General features: G+C 32.9%; 1 protein-coding gene and 1 long non-coding RNA gene across 2 annotated transcripts in view; both read right to left on the bottom strand.

Moving 5' to 3' along the window:
- Nucleotides 1–16,429, bottom strand: part of LOC142617131 (uncharacterized) — a 65,703-nt gene that overhangs the window by 26,162 nt on the left and 23,112 nt on the right. The gene's annotated exons all lie outside the window — the stretch shown is intronic.
- LOC142615298 (uncharacterized) overlaps nucleotides 6,516–16,429 on the bottom strand; it is a 32,076-nt gene continuing 22,162 nt past the window's right edge. The window contains exons 7-9 of the mRNA XM_075788035.1: nucleotides 10,400–10,830; nucleotides 7,165–7,311; nucleotides 6,516–6,998 (exon numbers count right to left, since the gene is read on the bottom strand). Of these exons, the coding sequence (XP_075644150.1) occupies nucleotides 6,993–6,998; nucleotides 7,165–7,311; nucleotides 10,400–10,830 (584 nt within the window). The 3' untranslated portion in view covers nucleotides 6,516–6,992. The remainder of the gene's footprint in view (nucleotides 6,999–7,164; nucleotides 7,312–10,399; nucleotides 10,831–16,429) is intronic.

Raw genomic sequence — 16,429 nt, 5'->3', positions numbered from 1 at the left:
CTTGATGGAGCACATATTCGTGTCAAAGTGTCTAATGAGGATGCACCAAGATATCGGGGTAGGAAAGGTTACCCAACACAAAATGTCTTGGCAGCATGCTCATTTGATTCGAAATTCACGTACGTATTACCGGGTTGGGAAGGAACTGCTTCAGATTCGAGAATAATAAAGAGTGTTTTAACAAGAAACGATAATTTCAAAATCCCACAAGGTAAATTGAATTCAAATACGTATTAGGATGTATTCTTTATAATTAAAAAATTTATAGTATATAATTAACAATTGTTATTGTTTAACAGGTAAATATTATCTTGTTGATGCCGAATACATGAATAGAAGTCGTCTGATTGCACCTTATTGGGGAGTGCGTTATCATTTAAAAGAGTACTCTATTCGTCCCCCTGAAAATGCTAAAGAATTGTTTAATTTGCAACATGCGTCATTGCGCAATGCTATTGAAAGAGCATTTAGTGTACTTATAAAGAGATTTCCTATCATAGCAAGTACAACAGAGCCTAGTTATTGTGTTGACACACAAAATGAAATCATTTTAGCATGCTGCATACTTCATAATTATTTAATGGGTGTCGATCCTGATGAAAGTCTTATTGCTGAAGTTGATGAAGAGATTTTACATTCTCATTGTGAACGTGCGGCCCCTACTCCAAGAGAAGATGACGAGGATGCTAGGCAATGAGATATTATAAGAGATTCTATAGCATTAGCCATGTGGCAAAACTATGTCCAAATGTGATAGCTTTTGTGTTTATAGTTGTCATGTTATTTAAGACTATGTTATGTTTCAATTACTTAGACCTAGATGTTATGCAAATTTCTCTTTTCATTTTGATATTGCTCTCTATCTTTTGATAATTAATATTAATATTTACAAAATATTTTATATGTATTTTTTGTCCTATTAATAATAGCATGGGTAAGATATCAAAGAAGAATGGTAGAGATCCAAGTAAAGAAAGTACAATGGAGTAGTGTTATGGATGATGCTTTAGTGGATGCTTTTTTACATCAGGTGATCATAGGTGGTAGAGTCAATGGAACATTTACCTCTAAGGCATATGATGGCATAGTGAAAGAGTTGGTTGAAAATTTTAACATGGAGATTACTAAGGATAAGGTGAAAAATCGACAAAAGACACTGAAGAAGAATTTTCATGAATGCTATGACATATTTAAAGATGGATTGAGTGGTTTTGGATGGAATGATTCTTTAAATATATGGACAGTTGAACCAGAAGTTTGGGAGCCACTCATAGCGGTAAATTACCATTTTTTGTGAGTTTAATTTTGTATTACATAATTACATCTGTTGTTTAACCATTTTTTTTGGTTTGTAACAATCTAAACATGCAACCAAGAAGTGGATGACAACACCTACGCCCAACTACTCTAAGATGGCACAACTTTGGGCTAAAGATAGAGCAACAGGTGATCATGTTGAAACTGCAAAGGAGAAACGTGCTAGGTATGCTGCATTGACCACTATTGATGAGATTGATAATTTGATTTCTCAAAATGAAGTTTCTTTGGAGAACTTTAAAGTGGAAGATGATCAGAGGTCACCAGAAATTAATGTTGCACGTTCTCAAGTGTCATCACAAGATGCAATGTCTTCTAAAAGCAAGAAAAGACAACTAGCAGAAGATGATGAACTCGGGAATGTAATTTCCCAGTCATTTGAAAATGACTCAAAGGCAATTGATAGGGCGACTGAGGTTATGGCAAAGTGCTTTTCAAAGTTATATGAAGCAGAAGTTCACGCAGCTTTGGGCGTATTGGACTTAGATCCAATATCAAAGGCTGAGGCCTACATATTTTTGATGGAAAATCCAACATATAAGGAGATGTTCTTTGGTTGCCCAGATCATGAGCGCAAATGTGTCCTATTGACACTGATGTCTAGGCCTAAAAATTAAAAAAGTGTGGGATTTTTTGGCCAATCTTAGTTTTGGAATGGATTATGTTATTTTGTTTTGTTTTGGCAAGACTCATTACATGAGTTTTTTAAAAAAAAATATTTGTTTGCATTTTTAGACAATATTTATTTGTTGAGAATAAATATGTGATGCGGGAATTGTTTTACAACATAGAAATATACATAACTTGTTTTTTAGTTACAATAAAATTTTCTTTTTCCTTAAACTAGAATTATTTTAGTTTTATATCTGGAAATTGATATGTTAATAGGATGTTGCTCAGTATAAGTTTTCATTGATTATTTTTTATGTTCTTTAAAATAAGGGGTATAATAGTAATGTTATTATAAAATAATTCAATTCCATTCATTCCAATGTCACTTCTAAACAATGTTACTTACATTCCATCCCATTCCATTCCTTTACTTTATAACATCCAAACAAGATTTTTAAATTCTATTCCATTCCTTTCCCTACTAAATCCATTATATTCTATTCCATTCCATTCAATTCCTTAATAAACTCCCAAAGGGTTTTAAATTGGTAGGAGAAAAGGGCTTGATTTAGGATTGGAAGAGAGATGAAAAATTGGGTCTGTCGCAGCGCTGTGAAAAACATTAAAATTGGTAGGAAAAAGCAGAGGGAAAGAAAAAGGCTGAGACTAGAAGCTATTCAGACTTGTGATCAGTAACACTAAAGGGAGAGAGAAAGAGAAGATATTAGGATTCTAATTAAAAAATTATTTAACTTTGAGAAACTAAAAAAATGCTAAATAAAGTGTCCGCTTGGGAACAACTTATCTAAATTTTTGCTAAAAACTTTTTGCTAAAAATGTGTTAAAGTATGATTGTACCTTGAACAAAATTTGAAAGTATTAGAAAATGTGAAAAAAAAAAAAGTGAGATTTTAAAAATCTGTACATAAAAGCTAAAAAAAAGCTAAAAGCTTAATTTATAAGTAGATGCCAAACACACTTGAAAGCTTGTTTACTGAGCTTACATACTATTAGACTAAAGACTCATGGCCTAGAACTATAGCCCACAAAGAATTCACATATGTCAAATTGGCACATATTTTTATGAGATTTCATCTTGCCATAATCCTATATGTTAGGTTATTATTATTATTTTCCCTGTGGAGAGTTGAGCAGTTTTTTTTTTTTTTTTGTCTGATTTAACTACTAATGTCGATCAAATGATTGACTTATGATTATTTACCAATTTTTTACAGCTATCAATCAAACTTGAAGCAGCTTACATAGTTAATTTGAGTTCTTACGCTGAAGTTTGACATCTTATGCTGTCCTAAATGGTTGAAAATCAGAACACCCTCGATATGTAACCTGTCCTGACTATGCTTAATGCATTAGAATACTTATTTCCCTTTAAAATATTGATCTGGAAAGGAACTTGGTTTCGTATTGCTAAATGCAGGTGCCTTTTTCCTTTGCATATTCTTCAGTGCCTCACTATCCAACGCCTAACCTCATCCAGGGGTGGGAGTTCAGTAGGTGGTGATGGAGGAAATAGTAGTGGAGTTTCTAGAGCTTTGGTGAAAGACAGGTTGATAACGAGCAAAATCTTTATAGGAGTTTTTCAAGTAATTTTTGTCACAAATGTTCTGACCTGGTGGGATTTCTCAGGTTCAAGACGTTCAATATGCAATTGAGGAACTTCATCAAAAGCAATCTTAGTGGACAGTTCTTGACACTGAGTTGAGAGACTCTTAAGGCTTGCAGTTGCGGAAGTGTTGTTGCCTGCCTACAGATCTTTTGTAAAACGTTTTGGCTGCGTTTTCTCATACTTGAAGTAATACACACACATGCACTTGCACACACACACAAGCATGTGTTTGTGTATGTGTGTGTAAAAGATGTTTCTTTCAGGATGTGCTTATTACAAAGTCAATAATGAGGTCTATTTAGAAATTTTCAAACAACAGTAATGGATAAATGAAACACATGAATGTTGTCATTCTTCACATTTTTTAAATGGTCATATTTAAAATTCTAGAAAAGCTCTACGTGAGAGCTAAAGATGACTTAGGGTACTGAACCCAAAGCTATGCAAAATACATGTAGATGGATTGTTTTTTCATTGGCTGTCTAATGATTCCTCGTTACTCTGTCATTACTTTCTTGTTTACACTTGCTTTCGGATGTTTTACAGGCCTCTAGTTGAGAGTGGCAAGAACCCTCAAAAGTACATCAAGTACGGAACAGAGGATCTTGAACGAATGTTGGGTGAATATTTTGAGGGAAAGAACTTGAATGAACCTAAGCGGTAGATTTGATCTCTTTCTCCTTCTGTGTTTGTGATAATGAAGATGATACGGGCCATTAACCTCTGCTTTGGTGGTACACATCACTCTCCTTTTGTAGTGAGTTGTGGTTCAGTTCCTGAGAGGTTCCTTTTACAGAGCCATATAGGTGATCGCATGTATGTGTCTACCTATTATTGGAAAAAAGTTGGTGAATAGAATAAAAGAAGCAGATTATACTGGATGCATTTGCTATTTAAAATACTTGCTATGCAAAATGCTAAATAAGAGTGTGACTCTTCTTTCGCAAAACGGCTGTGTACTTTGGTTTGGTGGTGATCCAAGTATATATTTTACCAGATATATTTAGTTATTTACCAGTGGTTGTCATATAGGAGCGATTTCAGTAGTGAAAAAGGCCGATTTGTCTTGACCAACAGATGTATGTGGATTCTTTTGCTAAATTTGCTGAAACATTAAATTGGTATATATAAAAAAAAATGAAATGAAATACAAGAGTAATTGTAAAAATAGTTGCCTACTAGAGGTGAATTTCACAATCAATTGATGTGCTACAATGCTTTTGCTATGCACTATTTGGAGTCCTTCATTTCTTGATGGAGCGGCGTGCTTACAAATGTTTTTTCTAAAATTTAATTTTTTTATAATTTAACAGTAACTATAATTGGGGAGAGGAATTTGAATTTTGGTTGTACTTGTTAAAAATAATAAAAGGTGTCAATGGAGTTAGAAACACTTTTGTGATATTTTCAAATGCAGCCTGAACAATTGTAGTTTGTCCCCAAAATAAAAAAGGCACTGTACACAGAAACAAGCAACCGGTATTTATAAATAAAAAGTAAAGCTACCAGAAAACGTCGGAATTTTAATTAGGCTTGTTAACATTACGCACAAATGACCCCAACATGAGCCCATCTCCCAACTAATGAATTGCTTATCAACAGGGTAAAAATCCTGATCATTTATTAAAATAAATTAATAAGTGAGCTATACAGGGGCGATTTTCTTCAAGCACCAGTCTGTGCACAGTAGGGGTTGATTCCAGTATTGGTTAGTTCCATGACATTGGTTATAATCAAACATATCATTAGGGTGTATTTTATTTCATGTAAAAGTTTGTTAAAAATTGCTCTCTATTTTAGAGAATTGTGCTCTAGTAAAAGTGGATCTTTGCACAAGTGATTGAGGTACTTCGCTCAAGTGAGTGAATCTCGGTCATGCGAAATAATAAAGGAACTCGATACTTCACCGATCATTTGTTCTAGGCTCATTTGTGTGAGATTGCGGAAACCTGCTATCCAACCATTTTTTTTTCTTCATTTGGACTAGAATTTCCAACAAGGTAGCCTATACTTCGCACGATTGTTCTATAGATAAAAGGTAGCCACACATTGAGCTTTCAGATAAAACCACGTGCCTTCTCTCCTTGTGCTTAACTAAGAAAACCCTTCTTGTAAGTTGTAAACTAAAATCCTTTATGATGAGGTTCGCTACAACAAATTCTTGTAGGAGATTCTTTAGAGTGCTAGAGGTTCTGGTTTGTGCAAATAAAGAGTTCATGGAGAATTCGCTTAGCAAGATTGTAGATGTTTTAAGGTCACTACGATGAAAGGGCAAGCAGGAAATTTGCAGGGTTTGTAATAAAGAATCTAGCTATAAAAATATTTTGTAAGTAGATTATTTTAACTACTATTCCTATAGTGAATATTCTACAAGATTTTGTCCTAGAAGTGGTATTTCCATAAATAAATAAATAAATAAAAAAGTTCTTTAGTTTTCCACTTTGTTATCAAATTTTGTGCCTTACTTATATTGCTTTCATATTTACTACTCTTAAATTTGGTATTGATATATGTGGTTAACTGTTTATCGGTGTGGTTTAATTCATATCGTGTAAAATTTATCACTAAATTCCATAACTTCATTGAACCAGAGCAAACAAATAAGTGAGTTTTTATCTACTTTATTAGTAAGTAACCTACCAAGAGCTTTATAGCTCAATTGGTTGGCATTTCTAGGGTTCAAATTTTTCCTCTCTATTATAACTATTGCATTATCGAAAAATACCTCTTAAAATTGAAAATAGTAGCATATCAAATTCAACCATAAGCAACCTATGATATCAAAGATTCCTTTTATATAAATAACTAAAATAGTTATTAGATGATGGACATTGATAACCTTGTAACCTAGGTAAAGTCCTGTTGAGGGGGTAATCTATTGAAATATTAGGCATTATTCTATCCTTCCCCAAAGTAACTAAAACAATAAATGTCAAAGAATAGCAACATAGATGCATGATTTATATAATGGACTTATATTATGTCCAAAACCAAAAAATAAAAAAGTATGCAATTGGAGCTAAACATTCAACAGTTACCTTCCAAGAAAAAAAAAGAAGAAAAACTTCATCTTTAGTTGGTATATCCCAATTATTAACATGACACCAGTACATCATATAGCACAATTGATAAATATGTTAAAACCAACGCTTCGTTTTCCTATCGAAGATGCTAGGTCCGTAAGTTGAATTGGCCATGGCAACAAGAAGAGGGAATTGCATCAATACAAAGAGGGTGATAGGAATACTAGCCAAACAAATGACAGGTTTGAAAATCCATGATTGTTCATGTAGCATAAGAAAGAGAGCAGCAGAAAAGGCTGTCATCATGGCTGCAATTGAGAAGAAAAGGGTGGAAAGGCCTATTATCATCTTTCTAGGCAAGGACTCAAGGAAATCCTCTTCTGCATAACGAGATGTGAGGATTCCCAAAAACATCAAGACTGAAGTTGAGGATGAAAAGAGTGAGAGAGCATCGGATACAAATCATACAATAAAGACCATAAATAATTTTTTATTTAAGAAAATTGGGAAGCCGTTATTTTGGTCGTTACCACCTGGAACGGTAAATACTGCAGCAAACATAATGGTAACAATCAGAGCACCCACCACAGTACAAGATGTTGCTGTGTCCTTCATCCATTGCTCTCCGTCTTTCCTCATGTCCTTGTGGTTTTTCGTAAACAATTCTCGGGGAGTCAAACCCTCTTTGTTTAAATGTGAATGAACCTTGGGAGGGGCAATGCTCTCCACCTCCTAAATTTTTTAAACAAAGTCTTAGAAGCCAAAATAGTGCAACATTAAAAAAGATAGAAATTTAAGAAAAGTAAATATTAACATTGATACTTAATAGTTTCATAATTAAATATCACTAACTATAATTCATATATATATATATATATACACAGACACATATATACATACACACACACATTATGAAACCGAAACCTTTGATTTTTTGTTGATCTTATAATATGTTGAAACATAAGTTTTGCCGCTCCCACAATTTTCCACATCTACATCAATATTTTAATTAATTTTTTAAGGTTTATTTTTAGTAGTACTCAATACTTTTGTTCTATACTTTCTTCGTGTTTTAAGTTTGAAGCCATTCCCTTCTTATCAATCTCTCTTCCTTCCCTTCTTCTGTCGGCAATGTTAAAAATGATGATTCATCCCTTAAAAAGAGGAAAAAAATTATATACAGTTGAACTTATCATCGTAAAACTCAAAATAGGACTTCAAAGTTCGATTACTTTGGGCATTAATTTTTAATTTAGATTGAAAGTAAGGATAAAATGCAAATTGCACTTTCTAAGTTTAACTAAAATTCATTTCATGTCTTTAACTTTTCTTTCATTCAATTAAATCCTTTAAGCTTCAAATTTATTCAATTAAGATCTTTCATCTAATTCTATTAAAAAATTATTTTAAGTATGCAATTAACTAATGAACATAGCAAAGAATTTTTTATACAAAATTTCTCCCATAAAAAATATATATAATGTTTTAATTAATTTTATAGATTATTTTCATGAGAGAAGAATTTTTTTTAATGGAAATTTTTTAACAAAATGGGACGGAATGCCTGAATTGAATAAATTTAAAATTTAGAAGACTCAATAAATGAAAGTGAAGTTAGAGAATTGAAATTTATTTCAGTCAAACTTAGAGGGGTTTAATTTGCATTTTAACCTATATTAAGCCTAAATTTAAAATTTGGGGTTTAAATCATTACCTAGGTTGGATTAGGTAATTCTAGCTAATTAAGGATCAGCAACAGACTCCTATTCAAAAAATTTAATATAAGAAAATTTCTCCTTTTTTAGTTTTTAGTTTTTAGTATCTAGTTGGAACTATTTTTTTTTTTTTTAATTAGTTGGTACTAGTATTTGAAAGTAGGGCTATAAAGGTGCAAGTTGAGCTTTGTGAAGTGTTGAATTTTCAAGCTCAACTTGGCAACAAATATAAAATATTCAAAGGCTTAGGGATTAGCAACAGACTCTAACTAATTTTATTTATATGAAAATTTCTCTTTATGTTTTATTGTTTGTTTTTGTATCTAGTTGGTACTACTTTTTTTTTTTTTTTTTTTATAAATTAGTTGGTACTACTATTCGAAAGTAGGGTTGTAAACACGCAAGCTGCGCTTTATCTAATATTGAATGTTTAAGCTTAGCTTGACAAAATATATGAAATGTTGAAACTTGGCTTGAGCTTGAACCAAGCCTACAAACAATGTTTGAGCTTAAGCTCATCACAAAATCCAAAAGCTTAAGCTAGGCTTGGTTTGGTTTGATTCATTAATCAAACCGAGCTTAAGCTCAAACTCAAGCTTTTAAGATCATGATCCAATACAAGTATATTATTAGACCCATATTAAGCATATTATTAAGCCCTTTTTGACTTGGACAATGGTCTCAACTTCCAATTAATTAAAAACTTAGTAAGATATGAGTTAATCAATAATCTCATAAGTAAAGAGATATATAAATTTTGGGGGCTTTTTCTACTTGTGGGTCTTAGACAATTGCCTAAAAATTTCAAAATCACCAAATACCCTTTGAAGTTTCAAAATAATCAAAATACCCCTAAAACCTTTAAATGATCTAAATATCCCCTTAAAATCTCCAAAATGATAAAATTCCTCTAAATTTTCCAAAATTATTTGTTTACCCTCTCAAAACCTTCAAAATATCCCTAAAACCTTCAAGATAACCAAAATACTCTTAAAACCACTAACATGATGAGGGAAAAAAAAAATACCCATTGAAATCATCCTCTAGAATAAGACCTATAAAATGACAAACATACCTCTTAGATCTTCAAAATAACCAAATAATAATAATAATAATAACATCCAAAATAATGAAAGCAACTTACAAAATATGACCAAAATATTCTTGAAGCCTCCAAATGGCCAAAAAATACCTTCAATAACCTCTATAATCACTTAAATGCCCCTACAATCACCTTAAAAAAATAAATAAATAAAAACCTTAAAGACCATTGAATGACAAAAATGTCTCATGAAATCTTCAAAATGATCATGCTATTCCTCAAAACTTAAAGAATCGCCCCCAATTTTTTTTGTATTAGAGGTGAATTTCGACAAATCCATCATTGAATTACATATTCTTCTTATATCTAACTTGCTTAAATTTTTTTTTAGAAAATTAAACAATAGCTATGTCATCAATAAATTGTTTTAATTGCAAGTTTTTGTAGTTTAAAATTACACATAAAATATAGGTTTATAGATCATATAGTAAATAATATTTGATTGATACAAAATTTGGCATGTGTATGGAAAGTGTAAAGAACATGCAATTCAACGATTAAATTTTCAAATATGTAATAATGTTTATTTTATTGAGTAAGGTTGTAACCTTAGGCTACAACACATTTTGTAGCTAAATTTTGTCATTTTAAAAGTAGCTTAAAAACAACTTTCAAGTGTCCTCACATAGGTTTGAAGTATATGTGAGTGTATAAGTTTATTTGATAGTTTTTATTAATTGTTCTAGCATTTATTTGTTGTACTCTTATTTTGATTGTGTTTTTTTTCTTTTCTTTTTTTACTTTGATTTTAGTTTTTTGTATTAATATTTTAAAGTAATGAATTAAAACTTATTATAAAATATTTACATAAAAATATAGAATTTTTTTTGTAAATTTCAGTACCAGCGAAAGTACTACAACAAAACAACAAAAAATATTCAAAAGGGCCACAGTAACATTTTGTAGCCTACTGTTACTGCTTGATTAAAGACTCTAATAGTTGTTTAAGTGAACAAATAGCCAATATTTAAAAGACCGAGAAATTGAAAGTGAGAGAGATAACCTTAAACCATTGTAGTTCTCTTTGCATCTGCAAAGCTGCACCTGGGATGTCATTAAGTGCAGTAGAAGGTGCTGACATCCCTGCCATATGTAATAAGTTATTTTTGTAGAAGGAATCTGGATATCTCGCCAAAGCGGTTTTAATATCAAGACCATAGATAAGGCTAAAGATTTTGGCATGACGATATTGGACTGCAACCGAAAAAATGTTTCTTGATTTTGAATCCCCGCTCCACACAAGTTGTGGATCCGCTTTCACAATTTCAAAAACAAACTCAAAAATCCCTTCCTTGACTGCACGGAGGATGGCTGCATTAACTATACCAGTCTCTCTTTGTTGAGCATTTGAAATCAATACCTGGTCCTTCATGCGACTGACGAGTTCACAGGATAGGAAATGGGCCAACTTCAATTCATATAGATGCTCGATGCCTTGGTTAATAATCAAAACATTGACAATTTAGCTAGACGAACATATAATTATTAAAGAAAAAAAAAACTTACAATCTCTTTTCCTTGTAAAGTTGTAATTATCTAAGCTACCTTAAAGATTAGCGAACTCCATTTAAGGTGGGCTTGATATTAATATCTGAAAGTCTCATTTACTTGTCTCCTTCATTTAATTGGTAAAAAAGAAAACAATTACGGATCCCATGGACTTAGTTTAATAGTGTAAAGAAGTGAGCATGTGTGCTTATAATAAAAAAAGAAGATTACCTAATAAGTTAGGGCTTGATTGGTAAGAGTATTTAAATATAGTTTTTTTTTTTTTCAATCCATAAAATGGCGGGTCTCACACTTAAATTTATTGTTTGGCTAACATTTTTTTAAACATAATTTTCAAAAAACTAGTCTCATATTTTCCTAATTTAGAACAAGATTTTGAAAATAGCTAAGGGGGCATTTTCAGAATATAAAAAGAGTTTCTACCCTTCAAATTTAAAACTTATCATTATAAAAAGAAATAAAAAAATAAAAAGGATGAGCTCTATTCTCTTATTATTATCCATAAAAAAAAAAAGTAATCTACAGATTTTACGCGTTACTTTTGTAAATATATATTTTTAAAATTTTCAAAAATAGAAATGATCTCCCAAACAATTATTTTTTGTTTTTAATATTTTGAAAATTGCTCTAAAAAGTTGGAACCAAACACGTAAAATATAAAAATTATTATTTGAAAACTAGTTTTAAGTTCAATTTTTTTAAAATTGTTTTTATACTGTTTTGAAAAAAAAAAAAAAAGTCATCCTACCAATCAGGCCTTTAAGAGTATTATTTTTAGGGTGAGCTTTAACAAAATTACCTATAAATTCTATCCACTTGTGCTCTTTATTGTCATTACGTGAGAAAAAGCAAGCGAAAATATTAAAAATTGGAGGGGAATGTAATAAAGAATCAATTGATATTTTTAAAATGGGAGGAAATGTAAATTTAAAAGAACCAATCGGAGGGAATGTAATGTGAAATTTTCGAATGTAAAATTAGATTAAGATAGAAATATGAAAGTTGAAACAGTAAATTTTAAGTTTTGATTATGATTAGAATGTAACTTTTTTTTTTAAACAATTTTAAAATAGAAATTTAAGAAAATATGGTTGTTCCCAATTCCCATTATAAACCAACTTTTAATTAAAAAAAAAATAGTTATATTATTCTTAGTTTTTCTTTTTGGAACAAAGTTATACTAATTTTTTTTATGGGAAGATTGCAACTCTATTAAGAAGAAGTTAAATTCAATACATCTTGAGCTAAAACCAACTTAATCAGCGTTAAATTTTCCTCTATCCAAATTACATAGTTATCACTATTGAAAACTTCTTTGGCGTAACTTGCCAAAATGTGTGCTGACCTATTACCTTGTCACTTCACATGAGAAACTTTGACTAACCTAAAACCTTGAAGCCTTTGAGATACTCTAGTTAAGGTATTTAATACAGCCACCGGTGGACAGCCCAACCCCATAAGAGCATCAGAGACCACTTTTGAATCTCCTTCAAAAATCACATCCCTTATACCCACATCCCAAGCAAAAGTAACTCCCTCCTCCATTGCCTTGGCCGCTATCTCTAAAGGTCCCAGTGGCTGGTGGACTATTTTGCTTAGTGCTGCTGTAACCCTCCCAAAATGGTCGCTAATCACCACCCTGACACCAGCCTACTGACTCTGAGCAAAAACTGCATCGTCCACATTAACCTTATAATTCGGAGCTAGAGGCAATGTCCATGGATCATTTGAGTTGTCCTATACCTGTAAAATAGTATGGTTTGCTATTTGAAATTCATTTAGCAAAAATTGAGCTAACTGGATCACTTCTTCTGTAGATTATCGAGAGTGACCGTGTCTTACGACATTTCTATTAAACCACATGCGCCAAGCTATCATGAGAAGTATCTCCAAAATGTTATTGCCAACATGCTGGACAAAGATCAAATACCACACAAAATCCATGAACTCCAAATACCATATACCCTGTGTATCAGAACTAATCCCTGAAATTAGCCCATATTGCACAAGCTTTCTCGCATTCCCAGAGAATATGTCCACTAGATTCTTTCCCAATCCACAAGCTTCACATACATTCTGCATAAGTTTGCTTTTGTGGGAAGTATATTTTGACACGCTCTCCAGGCAAAAGACTTCACCATATTCAGCATGTTCAAGCTCCAAATTTTTCTCCAGAATTTTCTGTGTATCACCATTTGAAGGTTCACCCACCCCGCTATTTATGGCTTCATCCAAAGCAATTTTATAAGCACTACGAACTGTGAATTTCTCTTTTGGAGTGTATGCCGCAAACAAGAACTTAAAAATATGCGTAGAATGGATTGGACATTGGGTGGGAGAAAAATTTGCCTCACCAAATCTGTTTGCCATTCAAACTTCAGGGGATCAATGAGGTCACTAACTCTAGAAAGTTCAAAGGTATTATTTGGCGAAGAGATCACTTTGAAAGTGGATGGTTTAGGTAACCATTTATTAGTCCAAATGCCAACCGATGCTCCATTCCCCACCTGCCATCTACAGCCTTGTTTGACAATTTTTTGCGTTGCCATTATGCTCCTCCAAGCAAAAGAAGGTTGAGATCCTAGTGCAGCCCCAAGGAAGTCACTATTCGGGAAATAACGAGCTTTTAAAACTCTATGGACCAGTGATGACGTATTTCTCTGAAGTCGCCATTCCTGATTGGCTAAAAGTGCAAGATTAAAAGCGTTAAGATCACAGAAGCCTAAGCCACCCTCCTCCTTCAGTGTACAAACCTTATCCCAACTAAGCCATGTCATCTTAGTTTTTCTATGAATTTGCCCCCATGTCAACTAAGCCGGTCTCGTGGCAAACAAGAACTTGAAAATATGCTTAGAATGGATTGGACATTGGGTGGGAGAAAAATTTGCCTCACCAAATCTGCTTGCCATTCACACTTCAAGGGCTCATTGAGGTCACTAACTCTGTAAAGTTCATAGGTATTATTTGGTGGAAAGATCACTTTTAAAGTGGATGGTTTAGGTAACCATTTATCAGTCCAAATGCCAACCGATGCTCCATTCCCCACCTGCCATCTACAGCCTTATTTGACAATTTTTTGTGTTGCCATTATGCTCCTCCAAGCAAAAGGTCAAGATCCTAGTGCAGCCCCAAGGAAGACACTCTCCGGGAAATAACGAGCTTTTAAAACTCTATGGACCAGTGATGACATATTTGTCTGAAATCGCCACCCCTGTTTGGCTAAAAATGCAAGATTAAAAGCTTTAAGATCACGAAAGACTAAGCCACCCTCCTCCTTTGGTGTACAAACCTTATCCCAACTAAGCCATGTCATCTTAGTTTTTCCATCCATTTGCCCCCACCAAAAATTTCGAACCATAGTATAAGAGGAACATGTTTTTATGTACCTAACAACATTCCTCCTACTATAAGAGGAACATGTTGAGAAATTAGGGAAAGAGACAAAAAGATAGAGAGAGGTAGAAATTTGGGTAGTAAAGTGAGAAAAAGAGAGGCTTTTTGGGAAGAACATCACCATGTGTAAAACCTTAAACTTTGGGAAGAACATCACATTATAGAAAGCTTTAAAGAGTGAAGGATATTTTGTCCTTCACTGACCATGGTTTTTCATCCCTTCCTAACAGTTTTCCACATATGTCACACGCCTTCTTTACTTTCCTTGTTCTGCCTTTACAATCTTTAGATGTTAAAGTTCTCATTTTTATTGTTCATTAGCTTTTATATTAAAATGCATAGTTTTAAAAACCAGATCGGACCAGCTGGTTCAACTAGAAACCAGATAATAATCTGGTCCAGTTATGCTTAAAAACCAAAAATGTAAGAAAAACTGGATTTAGCCAGTAACCTTTGGTTCAACTGGGAAAACCGAAAACCGAAATGGTTGAACCGGTTTTGCGAAATTGATGAAAGAGATCTAAAATGGAGCTTTATTTTGCAAAAAAATCTTATTTTTTCTCATATCTGCTGGTTTAAGTGGGTAAGGACAGATTTTTCGCTCAAAAAATCTTCTTTTTTCTCAAATCTACTAGGCTTGAGAGTGAGAAAATTACAGAATGCTCATGCTTGGTGTTGAAACAAGCCTCTTGGACTAGTATGAGGTATCCCCAGCTCTTCGGTGAGACAAGGAATGAGAGGATCTAATGGAGATCTAACTTCCACACACACACACAGAGGGATGGAGGTACTGGAGGACAAAATACTAAGAACTGAAAAAAAAAAAAAAAGTTTTTGATAGTAAACTGTGTGGGGTGCTAGATTTATGAGGGGAAAATAAAAAACAAAATCATTAAAGAAGGGTACACGTGTGTGGCTGGGAGTGAGATAGTGGGAAAGTGGATTGGTCATAATAATTGGTAAGTCAGTGAGTTGTCTAATGTCTAGTCACCTGACTTTTGGGGGGGGGAGGGTAAATTTTTTTTTTAATAGATAAATAGTTAAAGTTAGACTATTATTTATAAAAATAAATATATGAAACCTTCATAGTAGATTATTCTTTTTTTGTCAATAATTACGGACTAGAAAAAAAAGGTAGCATGCAAAAAAAGAAAAAAAAATCTATATCTTATATTTTCTTAAAATAAGTTATTAAAATTCAAAATTCATATAAAAATTATTTAAATATTTAAATAATATTAATTATGACATCATTGGTTCGACCATCAGTCCAACCCTAGTCAAACCATAAAACCAGTAATCAGTCTATTTTCCAGTTCTTTGTCCGTTCCGGTTTTTAAAACCATGCTAAAATGTACTGTTAGATCTATAGCTCACTTTCTTTACAAGCTTGACAATCTAACTTGCATGTACAGTGAGATTCAAATGTTTCTCGATGGTAATCTTCCTTATTCTTCACAACATGGTGTACTTGAAACCTCTCTATGGTGGCATGCATCCAAGCCCCATATTGTTGTTCTTCCTTCTATAAAGTACCTAGGCTACTCACCCATAGCTTCAATCCTTCTCATCATGGTTCATGATCCCACACCAATAGCATAAAATCGACATGCGTTCATATTTAAACGAGATCCATTGTGGTTTAGGACCTCCTATATTCACTAGTCGACCTTTACACAATGGTTGCGTAATGTTGATATTGATCCCGACTTGCATACAACGTCCACGACAATCACCTTTGGCAGATTCCTTAACGAATTCAACCTTGCCCAAAGTGCTTCCAATGACCTCAGCATTCTCCCTTGTCATACATCTAATCTGTAGCCCACAACCCAAAAGGATGCTCCATCAAACCTAGTATCCTCCACTATTGCAGCTTCACCTGGATGAAATAAGCCAACCATGTATTTATGGAAAGACCATGGTCCCTACATCAATATACGCTTTGGGTCATCTTCATCATTAAATAAAAGCATAACTGTATTGTTCCCAAGGTCGCGAATATTAAAACTTCCCCCATACCTCCACATGATCTTTAGCATTCTCATAATAGCTTCTAGATTAATTCTCTGTTTGGTAAAAAAAAACTTAGCCACCAAAACCCTACTATTTTCCACAACATTAGTAGAAA

This window comes from Castanea sativa, chromosome 11, assembly GCF_040712315.1.
Source record: "Castanea sativa cultivar Marrone di Chiusa Pesio chromosome 11, ASM4071231v1".
Taxonomy (NCBI): Eukaryota; Viridiplantae; Streptophyta; class Magnoliopsida; order Fagales; family Fagaceae; genus Castanea; species Castanea sativa.
The sequence above is the reverse complement of the archived record's forward strand: the minus strand, read 5'-3'. Positions and strand labels throughout refer to the sequence as shown.